The sequence below is a fragment of the Homarus americanus genome, unplaced genomic scaffold (genome assembly GCF_018991925.1).
Source record: "Homarus americanus isolate GMGI-L3 unplaced genomic scaffold, GMGI_Hamer_2.0 scaffold53702, whole genome shotgun sequence".
NCBI classification, from domain to species: domain Eukaryota; kingdom Metazoa; phylum Arthropoda; class Malacostraca; order Decapoda; family Nephropidae; genus Homarus; species Homarus americanus.
This window is the reverse complement of record NW_024723246.1, coordinates 1-15,412: the sequence shown is the minus strand read 5'-3', so window position 1 is coordinate 15,412 and position 15,412 is coordinate 1. Positions and strand designations below refer to the sequence as shown.

The 15,412-nt window shown below is 37.4% G+C and overlaps 1 protein-coding gene across 8 annotated transcripts; it reads right to left on the bottom strand.

Annotated features, from left to right (window-relative positions):
• Positions 1-5,218: 5,218 nt before the first annotated feature.
• LOC121863383 (actin-related protein 2/3 complex subunit 1A-like) lies at positions 5,219-14,819 on the bottom strand. Of its 8 annotated transcripts, none has more exons than XR_006088382.1 (6): positions 14,710-14,818; positions 14,241-14,430; positions 13,076-13,173; positions 11,855-12,006; positions 11,173-11,287; positions 5,219-5,256 (listed from the first exon to the last, which is right to left on the bottom strand). XR_006088382.1 is itself a non-coding variant. In XM_042362003.1 (6 exons), exons 3-6 carry the CDS (start codon positions 13,140-13,142, stop codon positions 5,253-5,255), a joined length of 294 nt encoding a protein of 97 aa, XP_042217937.1. In that variant the 5' UTR covers positions 13,143-13,173; positions 14,241-14,430; positions 14,710-14,817; the 3' UTR covers positions 5,219-5,252. The 8 variants fall into 8 exon arrangements, 6 of the variants coding, with proteins under 6 accessions (XP_042217937.1, XP_042217938.1, XP_042217936.1 ...); XM_042362003.1 differs by having other exon boundaries at positions 11,173-11,243; positions 14,710-14,817; XM_042362002.1 differs by lacking the exon at positions 5,219-5,256 and adding an exon at positions 10,774-10,893 and having other exon boundaries at positions 11,173-11,243; positions 13,032-13,173; positions 14,710-14,819.
• Positions 14,820-15,412: the final 593 nt, after the last annotated feature.

The window sequence follows — 15,412 nt, the reverse complement described above, 5'->3', positions numbered from 1 at the left end:
ACAATCTGCCCAGTGGAGCCTTGAAGCAACTATCCTCATTTACTCAGTGAGCATTATAGAGGAACAGTCCTTTGTGTTCCTGACCTGCATCTGATAATGGCTGAACCACATCATCAAGGTCAAAAGTAAGTAATAATAAATGGCCGTTATAAACCATCAAGTGCCGTTGAGGACGTCTGTGTTGTGGCCTTCTGAATCCTGCCAAGTTAAACCTTTTAAGGAAGGTCTTCACTCCCTGCAGTAGTTTGTAACAGGTGGGTCAGACCTGCACAGTACCACACCACCGACTTAACGCCAAAATATTTATCATTGTCACCTCAGATCCACTACATCCTCACACAATAATAATTCTTGGCTTTTACACAATAAAGGCCAGAGGAGAGATGGAGTGGCAAGAGAAGGCCACCTTATAGTTGTGTGTGATCAAGACTCATTCATCAGTGGCATAACTGTTAAAGCTCACTATGGCCGAGTCAACATTAAATTAGGATTCACGTAGCGACGTCGTAATTACCGGTAATGAGCCGTTTAGGCAGTTGGTCTGTTAAAACTGTACAGTATGGGAGGAAACTGTAGTATTGTACCTGCAGAAAACCTGCCATGTTTGTTAGTGAGGGTAACATCTGTCCCAAAACGAGCAGTTTTAATGAAAAAGCTGTGAATTCTAGAATTTTATTCTTTGCCTTTTTTATATCATAAAATGTAGACTTTCCAATGTCGTATGTTTCCATTAGAACAGTATTGCTCACACCACATTCTAGTTTCTTAATTATTTCAAGTTTGTCACTCAATTTCAACGAGTTATTCTTTCTCTTCACACAACGAAGTTTATCTACTATAGGAGCCATTATCATGGGCTTGTACAGTACTCTGTAAATGGAAAGAGTAAGACTCAAAATAATGTTATGTTACACCGGTATTCTATTCATACTGTGCCTGATATAATGCATTCACGGAAATGTAATATTTTTGCTGAAATGGCGTACGTATCACAGTGGAAAGTTGGATAAAATCGTGACGAAAACAATGACTTTATCTTTCTTTCGTTCAAAAGATGTTACCGTAATCGCTTTTCGAATGGTTTTCAGTTACAAAACTGTTGTATTACAATAATATTCTATCCTAATTGACTTGAATAAATACTACAAAACCATATTTCTGAATATTTTCATTAAAATCCATCAAAATCATTTTCCTTGTCATCGTCTGCAGCACCAAACAGCTTCTCCTAGTCCTCTCCTTGAACGGGGCTAGAGGGTACGTGTTTTTCGAATCGTTTTCAGTTAAAAAACTATTACATCACACGGATATTTCACTTAAACTGCGCCTGAATGAATATATTCTTGGAAATAAATAGTTTTGCTGAAACGTGATGTATTTCAATGTAAAATAGGATAAAAATACATGACGAAAACAAAAGACTTTTCCTAAGCTTCCGATGTTCTTAAGATGTTACTCGTTTTTTTAATAGTTTTCGGATAAAATTCTGTTATATTACAATGATATTCTATTCATACTGTGCTTGATATAATACATTCACGAAATGTAATATTTTTGCTAAAATTACGTACAGATTACAGTGGAAAGTGGGATAAAATCGTGACGAAAACAATGACTTTCGCTTTCTTTCCTTCAAAAGATGTTACCGAAATCGCTTTTCGAATAGTTTAGTTAAAAAACTGTTGTATTACAATAATATTCCCTCCTAATTGACTTGAATAAATATTTGAATGGAAATATACAATATTTTTGTTGAAACTACCCGCGTTTCAGTGTAAAGTGTCGTAATAATAAATGGTAAACAATTTGCCTTCGGCACTCGTGTTTCAGGCACGGCGAGCCTCAGTTTATAGGACATAGAATGTTTTTACTGAAGGTTTTGCTGTTCCATTACCCTCAAAAACGTGGGTCAAACTATAAACGAGGAATATCATAAATTAACGATTTCTTGATCAAAAAATCAGGGTCGACCTATAAACGGTATGTTGTCACAGTTTGATTGCTCGTTTTAAATTGGCGACCACGTGGTCGCTTGTTGTCGCTGTGCAGCTGTGGCGCTCACGCATGCGCACATACACACAAAAGCCTGCTAAAAAAAAAAAATAAATAAATAAATAAAAAAAAAAATCAGGATTCTCGGGTGGTCCGGATTTCTGGCATCCGGATTTTTGGACTTTTACTGTAATATAATTTGCATTGCTGAAATCCTTGCAAGAGAGAGATTAATTTGAATATAAGCGTCATATATTTTGCTCAAGATATAAAAAATGTAGTACATTAGTGTACAATACTGTAGTACATTTTATAAAAAGTTTTTCAACTGCATTTTTGGGTAGATTTACATAAATTTCTTCATTTATTTTGATCCATTTACATTACGGTAACATCCTTTGAAAGAAAGAAAGCGGAAGTCATTGTTTTCGTCACGATTTTATCCCACTTTCCACTGTAATACATACGTCATTTCAGCAAAAATATTACATTTCCGTGAATGTAGTATATCAAGCACAGTATGAATAGAATATCATTGTAATATAACAGTATTTAAACTGAAAACTATTAAAAAACGAGTAACATTTCTTGAACATCGGAAGGTTAGGTAAAGTCTTTTGTTTTAGTCATGTATTTTATCCTATTTTACATTGAAATACAACACGTTTCAGCAAAACTACTATTTATTTCTGAGAATATATTCATGCAGGCGCAGTTTAGGTAAAATATACATGTGATGTAAAAATTTTTAATTTAAAACGATTCGAAAAACATGTACCCTCTAGCCCTGTTCAAGGAGAAGACTGGGAGGAGCTCTTTGGTGCTTAAGACGATGACAAGGAAATAGATTTTGATGGATTTTAATGAAAATATTCAGAAATATGGTATCGTAGTACTTATTCAAGTGAATTAGGATAGAATATTATTGTAATACAACAGTAGTGACGACGTGGAGGAGGCGGAGGCATAGAGCGGGGAGGTGCGGTGACTGGCGGCAGCAGGGACGAGTGGGGATGCCAGCCAGTACATTACGGATGTATAGTATTAATTGATTTTATAGCTCTTTTTGCATTTTAATATTAAATACTGTACATTACGTTTCAACAAAACTACTATTTATTTCTGAGAATATGGAAATGTAATATTTTTGCTGAAATGACGTACATATTACAGTGGAAAGTGGGATAAAATTGTGACGAAAACAATGACTTTCGCTTTCTTTCGTTCAAAAGATGTTACCGTAATCACTTTTCGAATGGTTTTCAGTTGTGGGATTATGAGGCTAATGATAGGATAGAATATTATTGTAATACGGTACGGTACAACAGTTTTTTAACTCAAAACCATTCGAAATGCGATTACGGTAAAATCTTTCGAACAACGAAAGAAAGCGAAAGTCATTGTTTTCGTCATGATTTTATCCCACTTTCCACTGTAATATGTACGTCATTTCAGCCAAAATATTACATTTCCATATTTATTTCTGAGAATATATTCATTCAGTCACAGTTAAGGTAAAATATACTTGTGATGTAATATTTTAATGAGAATACGGTATCGTAGTTTTCTTTTGTTTCAAATTTAATTAACAAAGATTGATGTTTCAAATGTAATGAACAAAAATTTATGTACAGTATCTATAAATAAACTTTAAAAAATGAATACTTTGTTTTACATCATCCTGTGTATACCATACCATGCATTTGGTTACTTTGGGCTTGCTATTATGATGCAAGAGATCTGTCCTGGCAGCTGTACCGACACTCACAGCCGGTGGTGCGTCGTTTCCATTGTTTACTGGTAGTTCCTGGTAAATATTTTTCAACCTAACGAAACTATTAGCCGTTTAGAGGTCGACCCCTAATTTTTTGCCAAATAATTTAGTCTTAAAAACTCGAACTACACACAGGAATATATGGTAAATAAGGACATGGGGGGCCAGGGGTTTTTTAGGGGGGGAGGCAAAAGTACACGGATTTTTAACATTCATGGGTATCTCTCTTACCTAACCCCCGCGTATGTTAAGGGCTGACTGTATGTATGCATGCATAAAACAAGTAGAGTATTAATAAACATGATGGTTCATGTGCTATAACAGGAACAGGTACTGCAGTAAGAGGTGTAGTATTACCTGGGCCTCGGCCATATCCTGCCAAACACTGTGCCTTTAACCTCTCCGAACCTCTTCGTTTTGACGATATAATCAAAGATAGTCGTTCTTTCCTCGTGGGAGTAGTATACATCTTTTCTGTAAAAGAAAACTTATGATAATATACTTTCTTTAATATTTTTTCACACAACTAAAAGGAATATCCTTCCTTCTTTAGGCATTTGCCTCCAGGTGTAATGTTAACCTACATCTATTGAGGATAAAATCTTTCACCTACAAATTGACAATAACACATTTGCTGTAATCAGACATATCTAGTTGCCTCAACCCCAACAATAACCGAATTTTTTCTCCCAAATTTTCTTATTATTGTGGACTAATACTGTAAAACAAGTTAATGATCACCAAAAACAGCACTCGTCTTACACCCCCCTCATAAACCCCCCCAAAATAAAATAATAATAAAAAACTCATTTGCCTTTCAGTATTTATCTTTCCGTCCCTATTATTAGCCAGAGATTTATAATATTGCTAAGTATAATAGTGTGAAATAATAAGGAAACACCACTATAAAGGTGCTCCTCTACTTAAGAACGTTCAACTTACAAATTTTCAGAGAAACAAACATCATCAATGAGCGGGGTTACCTGCCAGAACAAGTGTTTAATGTGGATGAGACTGGATTATTTTGAAGAAAATTCCAGATAAAACAAACATTACCTAAGAGGAGAAGAGTGAGCCAGGTTTTAAGGCTGTATTAAAGGGTATAGCTGGGCTAAATATCCATAATCTTTTCAGTTTTTACAATAAGTTTGGTATCTACAGGAGTAAAGTTGGACTTACAAACAAGACTCAAGAATGTAACTCTTTCGCAAGTAGAGGAGCATCTGTAGTGCATTTTTTTCTCAGGTGAGAAAAGATGCCCTGCCCCATGACTGTATTGCTCTAATTTTATCCAAAATTTTATTTTAACATGCATATTATCTAGATATTACTACATATTAATTCACAGAAATAAACAAACATGTTGTCAGTAAAGAAGAACACTCACCTCAACCCAAGAAACAGGAAGTTTGCAGATGTAAGTCCTGGACCCACTCTCCAGAGGACTTTTTCAAAGCACACTAAGTCTCGGTAATTTCCAGGAAGGTCACCTGCAACAAGAAAGTCTCTTTCAGAAACAGGTAATTAAACACAATTGAAATCTTAACTATAAAGTAGAAGGAGTGAAGACAACTTGTTTCAGTTGCTCTCCACCCATAGCAGGAAAAGGCTGATATCATCATAATCATCTCCAACATTTCATGTCCATTTCCCACAGTTGTGTGCATAGCCATGATTACCTGATGGCAGCTCTCTAAGCTGCATAATGTCATTTAATAACATCATAAAGATTAACTTGTAAATGTGTCCACCAAACTTTGAGGGCTTGGAACCCTTGGAAGCTCTAAACTAGAGTGATTAGGGCTAAACTGACCATCAGCCAACTTCCCCCTAACCATGTCCCATGATCAGATGTTTGACAAGGCAAGGTTGTCCATGGTGGCTTGGAAGGTATGGAAATCACTCTCAAGGTTTCACAGCACATGAGTTACCAATTATTTACTTGTCAGACTTTATCACTGAGTGGGAAGAAGAATCAACCCCACATAATCCACTGACCTCTTATGATGACATCAAAGGAGGAGGATGGGATCTCATTAATTCTTTTTAGGCTCTATTATCAAACAGGATTTCAGGATCTATCCTTTATAACTATTTATCTGTCAAAAATAACTAATGAATGCTTAAGCTGTGCTGTACAAAGAGCACTCTCATGAAGAAGACCTGACCACAGTTGATACAAAACTGTACCACGTATGAAAATATGGAAGTTAAAGACACACGTAATGAAAATTCAAAATGCCCGAACTGCAAAGGACATCACCACACTTTGGCAGCACGATGCCCAGTAAGGAAGGATATCATCAAAGACATGAAGGAAAAGGAAAAATCGAACAAACATATAGAAACTGACCCAACCAAAACCTATGCTGCAATAACAAAGTTGCAAGACACTACAGATGGCACGCACGCGCCATCTATCGGACAATCCCAGAACCAGAAATTTGACACGGACAGTCCCTCGCTTAATTCAGATTTCGTCCGATATCGGGATTAAAGGGGTCCGTTTTAACGAGGGTCTACCCTTCACCATACTAGCCACACCGATACATGCCCACATAATCAACGTGGCTAACACGGGAACATTCGGAAAAACTATCAGAGAAATGTTTGCAGCGAACAACCTACCACAGGTAAACTTCCCACACAATGCCCCATCAGCAGACATTTTCAAAATAATAACCAAAAACAGTCTAGGAATCACCAGCAAAGAAAGGGAAGATAAAATAACACAACAAGAAAATTGCACAGGAGCAGAGACTGCAATGGATACAACCCACTCCCAAATAACCACAAGACCCTAGAGAACACAACCAACCAATCAGCTAAGTCAACACCAGCAAGACCACGTAGAGAGAACCCCACCGGTCAACGGCCGGCCGACGTCGGAGACAGCATAGGAATCAGGTTTTACTCGGTCAACTCCCTGTAACAAATGAGAGATTGTTAAAAGATATTAAAGAAGGAACAACCAAATACACATATGAAGAGGGACTCATAGAAACACTAATACGTGGAGGAAAAATAAGCAGCAAATACAACAAAATCGAGAACGTAGACTTATCAAAATTCAAGAAAATAAGAACAGGACTGAAGGAGAAGAGAGAGAGACTCTCCCCCGGAGAGACCCGAGCAACCGAACAACACGCGTCAAGTTCATGCGACCCACGATTACGCAAAACAGAACACAGAAAATAATACAACACAACGTCCTGGCCTGGACACATACAAGAAAAACAGAACTGACAAACATATACAACAGCATAGACCCAGACATAATTCTCATAAACTCACACCGACGGAAAAACAGTGACAAAATAAAACTCTTCAACTATTACACACATCAACTGAACATACACTCATAGACAATTTCCAAACCTACTTCTTAGCAGTCGAAATCAACACAACTAAAGGCCCAATAACAATCGGAACAACATATTTACCTTGCCGACGACAAACATTCCCGACCGGCGACTTACTAAAACTAATGAGACGTAACACACCAGCATACAGTATTTTATAGGAAACTTAAATGCGACACACACCATACTCGGACACAGAACCAGAAACCCAAGGGGGAAGATTATACACGACCTATTAGAAAACGGCAACATCACACACCTGGGCCCAGATTTCGAAACCTACATAGCTGCAGGAAGCACCGGGAAGCCGGATATGGTTTTGACCAATAGACACCACCATTTGAATTCACACATGAAACCTGGACCAACCACCACTAGCGATCACCTGCCCATAATTATCACTCTATCAACATCACCAATACAAATCCCCTCCATCCCTAGATTCTCTTTCAACAGAGCAAACTGGGAGGGTTTTAAGGCAGAACTCAACACAAACGAACAAATACATCAACATAAAAACACAGCAGACATTGATATAGCCCTGGAAACATGGTACTCTAAAGTCACCACAGCCATGGAAAATAACACCCCCAAAACAACTTACCGCACACTACCCCACGCACAATTAACACACGAACAGAAGATAATCCAGACAAGACTGAATAATATACTAGAACATACAAATACACACGGCTGGAACCAAGAAACAATAACTCTCTTCAGAAACCTAAAGGAAGAGCTGAAAGAAATATGTAAACAATCACACAACGACAAATGGAACCAGATAATCACAAACACAGAGGCCGATTATCACAACCCAAAATTTTTCTGGAGTAAAACAAAAAACTAATGGGCACTAACTCCATAGATAACAGCCATCTTACGACAACGGGGTAAAAGCTAGAGAATCTGTAGAAAAAGAACTGATCTTCAGAAATTTCTGGAGCAACATATATAAAATGACAGAAGAAGAAACAGAAACTATTGTAGAGTAACAGAACAGATGGTAACAACACACCTTACACTAAACACACAGAAATGGCAACCACCAAGAACAATAGACCTCAACATACTAATCAGTGCAGACACATTAACCTTGCCAATCACCACAAAGACATAAGAAACATAATAACCAGTTTTAAAAATAAAGCACCTGGACTAAGTCAGACAAACAAAACAGTCCTTCAAAACATACCCACAGATCTTTAACGCTTCACTAGCAACAGGACACTTCCCCAGACCTATATCCTTATTAGAAACACCAGGGAAAATACTAGAAAAAATAGTCAACAGCAGACTCAGAAACTATCTAGAACAGGAAAACAAATATAACCCCAGACAACACGGATTCCGAAAGAACCGAGGCACAAACACGGCTATTGCATTAATTTGAGAATCAATAGCTAACGCCGTCAGCAATAAAAACCAGTGCAATATTGTTCTCAGAGACGTATCAAAAGCTTTTGATAAAATGTGGCTCTAATTCCACAGTGAATTTGATCGAGGGGGCAAAGTTGTTAAGTTGTGGCAGGAATGCTTTTAGGTCCTCATTACATGGCCAGAGACATAATACATCATCAACATATCTAAACCAGACTGCTGAAGGTGGTAAAATATTACTTAATAGTTTCTTTTCAACTGCCACAACTTAACAACTTAGCCCCCTTGCTCAAATTCACTGTGGAATTAGAGCATGACTGTAAATTGCCTTTACTAGACTGTCTGATCCGCAGAATAGGTAACACCTTTAAGTTCAGTATTTATAGGAAACCTACTCATGTGTGTTCATACATTCATTATTATTCTGCCCACCATAATAGTCAAACAGTCAGTATTTTCATCATTGTTTTTATGTGCTTTGAGAATTTGCAGCCCGGAATTTATTGATGAGGAATATAAATATATCTATAATATTGGCTTGAACCTTCAGTACCCTAGATCTTTCATAGACAAATGCCTTAACATTACTAAGAAATCTTTCTATAGAACCAATCCCAAGCCCACCCATGACCATAAGAATCTCTTAGTATTACCATTTCACAAAAGGTTAGGTAAAGTCTTTTGTTTTCGTGTAGTTTATCCTAATTTACATTGAAATGCATTACGTTTCATCAAAACTACTATTTATTTCTGAGAATATGGAAATGTAATATTTTGCTGAAATGACGTAGGTATTACAGTGGAAAGTGACGAAAGCAATGACTTTCACTTTCTTTCGTTCAAAAGATGTTACCGTAATCGCTTTTTGAATGGTTTTCAGTTAAAAAACTGTTGTAATACAATAATATTCAATCCTAATTCACTTGTGATGCAACAGTTTTTTACTGAAAACCATTCGAAAAGCGATTACGGTAACATCTTTTGAACGAAAGAAAGCGAAAGTCATTGTTTTCGTCACGATTTTATCCCACTTTCCACTGTAATACGGACGTCATTTCAGCAAAAATATTACATTTCCGTGAATGTAGTATATCAAGCACAGTATGAATAGAATATCATTGTAATATAACAGTATTTAAACCAAAAACTATTAAAAAAACGAGTAACATATCTTGAACATCGGAAGGTTAGGTAAAGTCTTTTGTTTTCATCATGTATTTTATCCTATTTTACATTGAAATACACCACGTTTCAGCAAAACTACTATTTTTTTCTGAGAATATATTCATTCAGGTGCAGTTTAGGTAAAATATACATGTGCTGTAACATTTTTTTAATTGAAAACGATTTGAAAAACACGTACCCTCTAGCCCTGTTCAAGGAGAAGACTGGGAAGAGCTGTTTGGTGCTTAAGACGATGACAAGGAAAATGATTTTGATGGATTTTAATGAAAATATTCAGAAATATGGTATTGTAGTATTTATTCAAGTGAATTAGGATAGAATATTATTGTAATACAACAGTAGTGACGATGTGGAGGAGGCGGAGGCATAGAGCGGGGACGAGCGGTGACTGGCGGCAGCAGGGACGAGTGGAGATGCCAGCCAGTACATTACGGGTGTACAGTATTAATTGATTTTATAGCTCTTTTTGCATTTTAATATTAAATACTGTACATTACGTTTCAACAAAACTACTGTACTTGTTTCAAATTTAATTAACAAAGATTGATGTTTCAAATGTAATGAACAAAAATTGATGTACAGTATCTATAAATAAACTTTAAAAAATGAATACTTTGTTTTACATCGTCCTGTGTATACCATACCATGCATTTGGCTACTTTGGGCTTCCTATGATGATGCAAGAGATCTGCCCTGGCAACTGTACCGACACTCACAGCTGGTGGTGCGTCGTTTCCATAGTTTACTGGTAGTTATGGTAAATATTTTTCAACCTAAAGAAACTATTAGCCGTTTAGAGGTCGACCTCCAATTTTTTGCCAAATAATTTGGTCTTAAAAACTCGAACTACACACAGGTATATATGGTAAATAAGGACATGGGGGGCCAGGGGTTTTTCAGGGGGGGGGGGGCAAAAGTACACGGATTTTTAACATTCACGGGTATCTCTCAAACCTAACACCCGCGTATGTTAAGGGCCGACTGTATGTATGTATGTATGTATGTATGTATATATATATATATATATATATATATATATATATATATATATATATATATATATATATATATATATATATATATATATACATGTGTAACAAAGCACAAAGCAGGGAACTTCCAATTCAGGGATGGGACACACTTGTAGTCTTCTCTCAATTATTTACTCTAGAAATCACCCGAGAAGGAAGAGGCTGGGACCTAGATCAGACATAACTAGTTATTATACATACAAAACAAGCATCAACTGTTGTCATATGGGTACCACACAGTAGTAGGAATTAAACAATACATAATAAACCCAACACAGGGGGTGGTGTAGACTCACTCCAGGGTGAATGTCTGGAGAGCAACGCTAGAATTAGCCTTATTCTGGCTTACAAACTACCTCCACGAGATCATCACATTCTTCATATAACATTTATTATGCTCAATCTATCAAACACACTCTAACAGAGCAAAGAAATACGTGGGACATACCTGCTACTGGGCCCCGGGATGTAAACAATGCCATGGCGTCTCTCCCCCCCCGGCTGGGATGTATATTCGTTCTAGCGCGGATTCACAAGACAAAATTACGTTTTCCTCCTCGAAGCTTACAAAAATACATATCCATATCAATAATATTCTATATCACAAAATGGTTGTCTCTGGAGTTCCTCATACCACACACACTCCTCCATACAAATGTTTGCCGATGGCGCCAAGTTATTTCGGGAAATTAAGAACCGAGCATTTGCATTCATCTACAATGCTTTTTTCCTTTTTAACCTCCTCACTACCCTGTATTTGGAAACCACTTTTAATATTTTATTCGGCTAATGCCAGACAATTTTATTCAGCAGAGTGTGGACCCAGTGCACAAGTGGTTAAGGTGACACAATCAGTACAAACCTTCACACCAAGAATAGCTTCCCATTATTACCAGGAACTATATAACACAACATAGAAAATATCAGCTGCTCGTGAGGGTTGTTATAAGTTCCACTCCACTTGCTAAGTAAAAAGTGTGGTTGATAGATCTGTTAAGTACAACCATAGAGTGAAAAAATGTATATGTTACAATACAAAACTAACTGAACCAAAAAAGATAAAGTTAAAGTCTTAAATTATTTATGCCTTAACCACATGAAAAGGTTAAATAAATACACAGTAAACTTACTGCTCCACATGTAACAATGCGATTGGTGCTGGGAGCCCAGTCAATGCCTGTGACACGCAGATCATGACCCTGGAGTGTTTCCTGAAGCTTCCACTCTGATGCAGCTCTGCCATATATATTCACTTCATTGTTGTTGAGACTCAATGCCACTTCTGTAAGAAATACACACACATGCACTGAGGTTGCAAAACTAGAGAAACAAAACAAAACTACAGAGAAGCTAAGTAGCTAAATAAAATCTAAACCTAACAATGAAAAAAAAAAAAAATAAAATTAACTCCACCTACTTTCTGGTACAAACTGGGAGAGATCAGAAGCTTTGAACATGTTATGACCAGAAGAGGAAACCAGTCCTGCTCAGGTATAAAAAAGAGGACTGAACCCCCCCCCCAGTGATTATGCTGTATTATGACAGCTGTCTGGCTGAAAACTTAGGTAAAATTGCAGATTACAGCAACCAAAGAATAACCTAATCTAATCTTCCAGAATTCTGTGGTTGCATTTATTTTTTATTTTTATTTTTTATTTTTTTACGGGGAATAGGCCACCCAGCAACAGGTCATTGAACCACAATGGGGCCTAGGGGGCAAAAAAAATAAGAGTAAAAAGAAATTGAATTGCCCACAGAGAAACTGTGGGCACCACGGGCAATACGAGCGTTACAAGTCCACGGCCTTGCCGGCAGTACACGGGATGCCAAATCCACCAAACATTGGCCATTAAAGTACCTGTAAAAAAGAGAGTGAAGCAACATTGAAGCAAAGAGAAAGGGATGAAAGATTATCAATTAAAGGAGGAGAGTCAATAAGATGAAATGCCTTTGATTCCACCTTATCTAACAGTTGGACAGAAGAAGAGCCACCCTCGATATGAGCACAGTACTCCAAGTTAGGACAAATGAATCTCTTATAAACTGAAGCAACTGCTCAGGAGTAAAGTAGCTACGGCATCTGTACAGCATTCCCAGCTTTCGGAAGGCAGTTTTAGCAATGTTGTGGATGTGTGGCTTCCATGACATATTATAGGTAATGGTGAGACCTAACATATCTATTTTAGAACTTAGCAGAATGATTGCATCCTGAAATGTGATTGGTGGGAGATCATCAAATATTACAAAAACTTCTTCTAGAAAAGTGATACCGATACAACTCAGTTTGAAAATTAGATGGCAATTTACCTGCCAGGCAAGTGCTATTTAACTTCATATAGGTCGGTACTCACGGCTGCGGTCCTCATTCCGGGCACGACAAGCGATGGGCACGAGGCCGAACCGGAACACTTCTGTCATGGCGTATCACTTGGAGCAGGTGTCTGTAACACTGTGTAAAATAAATGGTAAATTTTCACAAATGCACCGGTCTTTGTTCAGATATTAAAAATATGTTTTTTCAATGTTACTCGATGAGTTTCGAACAAATTTAATATTAATTTCAGCCGGAAATCAATAGTTCTTTGGGTAAATCACATAAATAAAAAACCAACAAACTAACAAAACCAAACCTAACCTTAACTAACCTAACACTATTTTTCCGACGAAAATCTGCAATTGACGTAAAACTCTCGCCCAATTATAAGTCTCCTATAGCCAATAAGAAACTCCCACACCACCCCCCACACATGCGCTGTAGATGCTTAAGAATCCAACACGGAGGTAAGGAGCACTGCGCGACGGGCGGTCAGACCTCCGTGAGACGTAAACAACAAATGACAACACTCGTGAATGACCAAATCTAATAATATTGAAAAATTAATATCTCGGTTATCCTTAATTTCCGGCGGAAATGTCACAAAAGAAAAATGTCTTAGATTGTCTAAACATTACGAAAAACATATTAATAACAGTGAGAGAAATACCAGTGCAAGATCGAAAATTCACTAAATAAATTATAAAACTTACACAAGTCATAAATAAAACTATATAAATATATCAGGTTTTAATAGGTTCTAGTAAATGTCACCTAGATTTTAAAATATATCATAATGGTAAGAACATATTGAAAAAATGAAAGAAATTGAACAACACCTGCTGGTTTTAGTCATCTCTTCAAAGAATACCTTTATACCCGTTAAATATAAGATTAACTTTAATTTCTTACCGTAAATAAAGTGGCAACCATCTGTATCCATTAACTAAAACAGTAACTACATGGATATTACAGTACAAATATAAATCTTTCACCAATTACATGACCAATGTATATAATTATTATCATAGATATACGAATTATTGGTTAAAGGCGATGAATCATTTACAGTAGGCGGGGCTGTCCCCTCACGTCTTCCGCCATAACTACGACCTACAATAACTTCTTTCATGCATTAGGAAGTTAATTTGTTATATATTATCAAAATACATGGAACAAAAAAAAGAGTTCCTTCTACTTACCTAAATATTGAAGGATATTAGCGGACTCTGGTCAACATCCTCAAGTCCTGACCAAAACAGCTTGAGTCTCAACCTGTTGGCCTGACTTAAAGCACAAAGCAGGGAACTCCCAATTCAGGGATGGGACACACTTGTAGTCTTCTCTCAATTATTTACTCTAGAAATCACCCGAGAAGGAAGAGGCTGGGACCTAGATCAGACATAACTAGTTATTATACATACAAAACAAGCATCAACTGTTGTCATATGGGTACCACACAGTAGTAGGAATTAAACAATACATAATAAACCCAACACAGGGGGTGGTGTAGACTCACTCCAGGGTGAATGTCTGGAGAGCAACGCTAGAATTAGCCTTATTCTGGCTTACAAACTACCTCCACGAGATCATCACATTCTTCATATAACATTTATTATGCTCAATCTATCAAACACACTCTAACAGAGCAAAGAAATACGTGGGACATACCTGCTACTGGGCCCCGGGATGTAAACAACGCCATGGCGTCTCTCCCCCCCCCATATTCGTTCTAGCGCGGATTCACAAGACATAATTACGTTTTCCTCCTCGAAGCTTACAAAAATACATATCCATATCAATAATATTCTATATCACAAAATGGTTGTCTCTGGAGTTCCTCATACCACACACACTCCTCCATACAAATGTTTGCCGATGGCGCCAAGTTATTTCGGGAAATTAAGAACCGAGCATTTGCATTCATCTACAATGCTTTTTTCCTTTTTAACCTCCTCACTACCCTGTATTTGGAAACCACTTTTAATATTTTATTCAGCTAATGCCAGACAATTTTATTCAGCAGAGTGTGGACCCAGTGCACAAGTGGTTACTTTTACTTTTTTTTTTACTTTTTCCTCTTCGCCACTGATCGGCTTGTTAGCCGCTTGGGCGATCGGTCACGTCTCTTTTCCTTTATATTCTTCACCAAAAGGTCGGCTCGCTAGCCGCCCGGGCGATCGGTCACGTCTCTGTCACGCACTGTTGGCAAATACTGGGCATGCACCGGCTCCTGAATGTACCTGAACCCGCTCCAGTGTTGGTCAAGTCTTCTCTTGAAAGAGCTCACACTCGGTGCCGTCACAACACTTTCTGGTAGATTGTTCCAAGAGTTTACAACCCTCACTCCGAAAAAGTTTGCCTCACGGTTTTC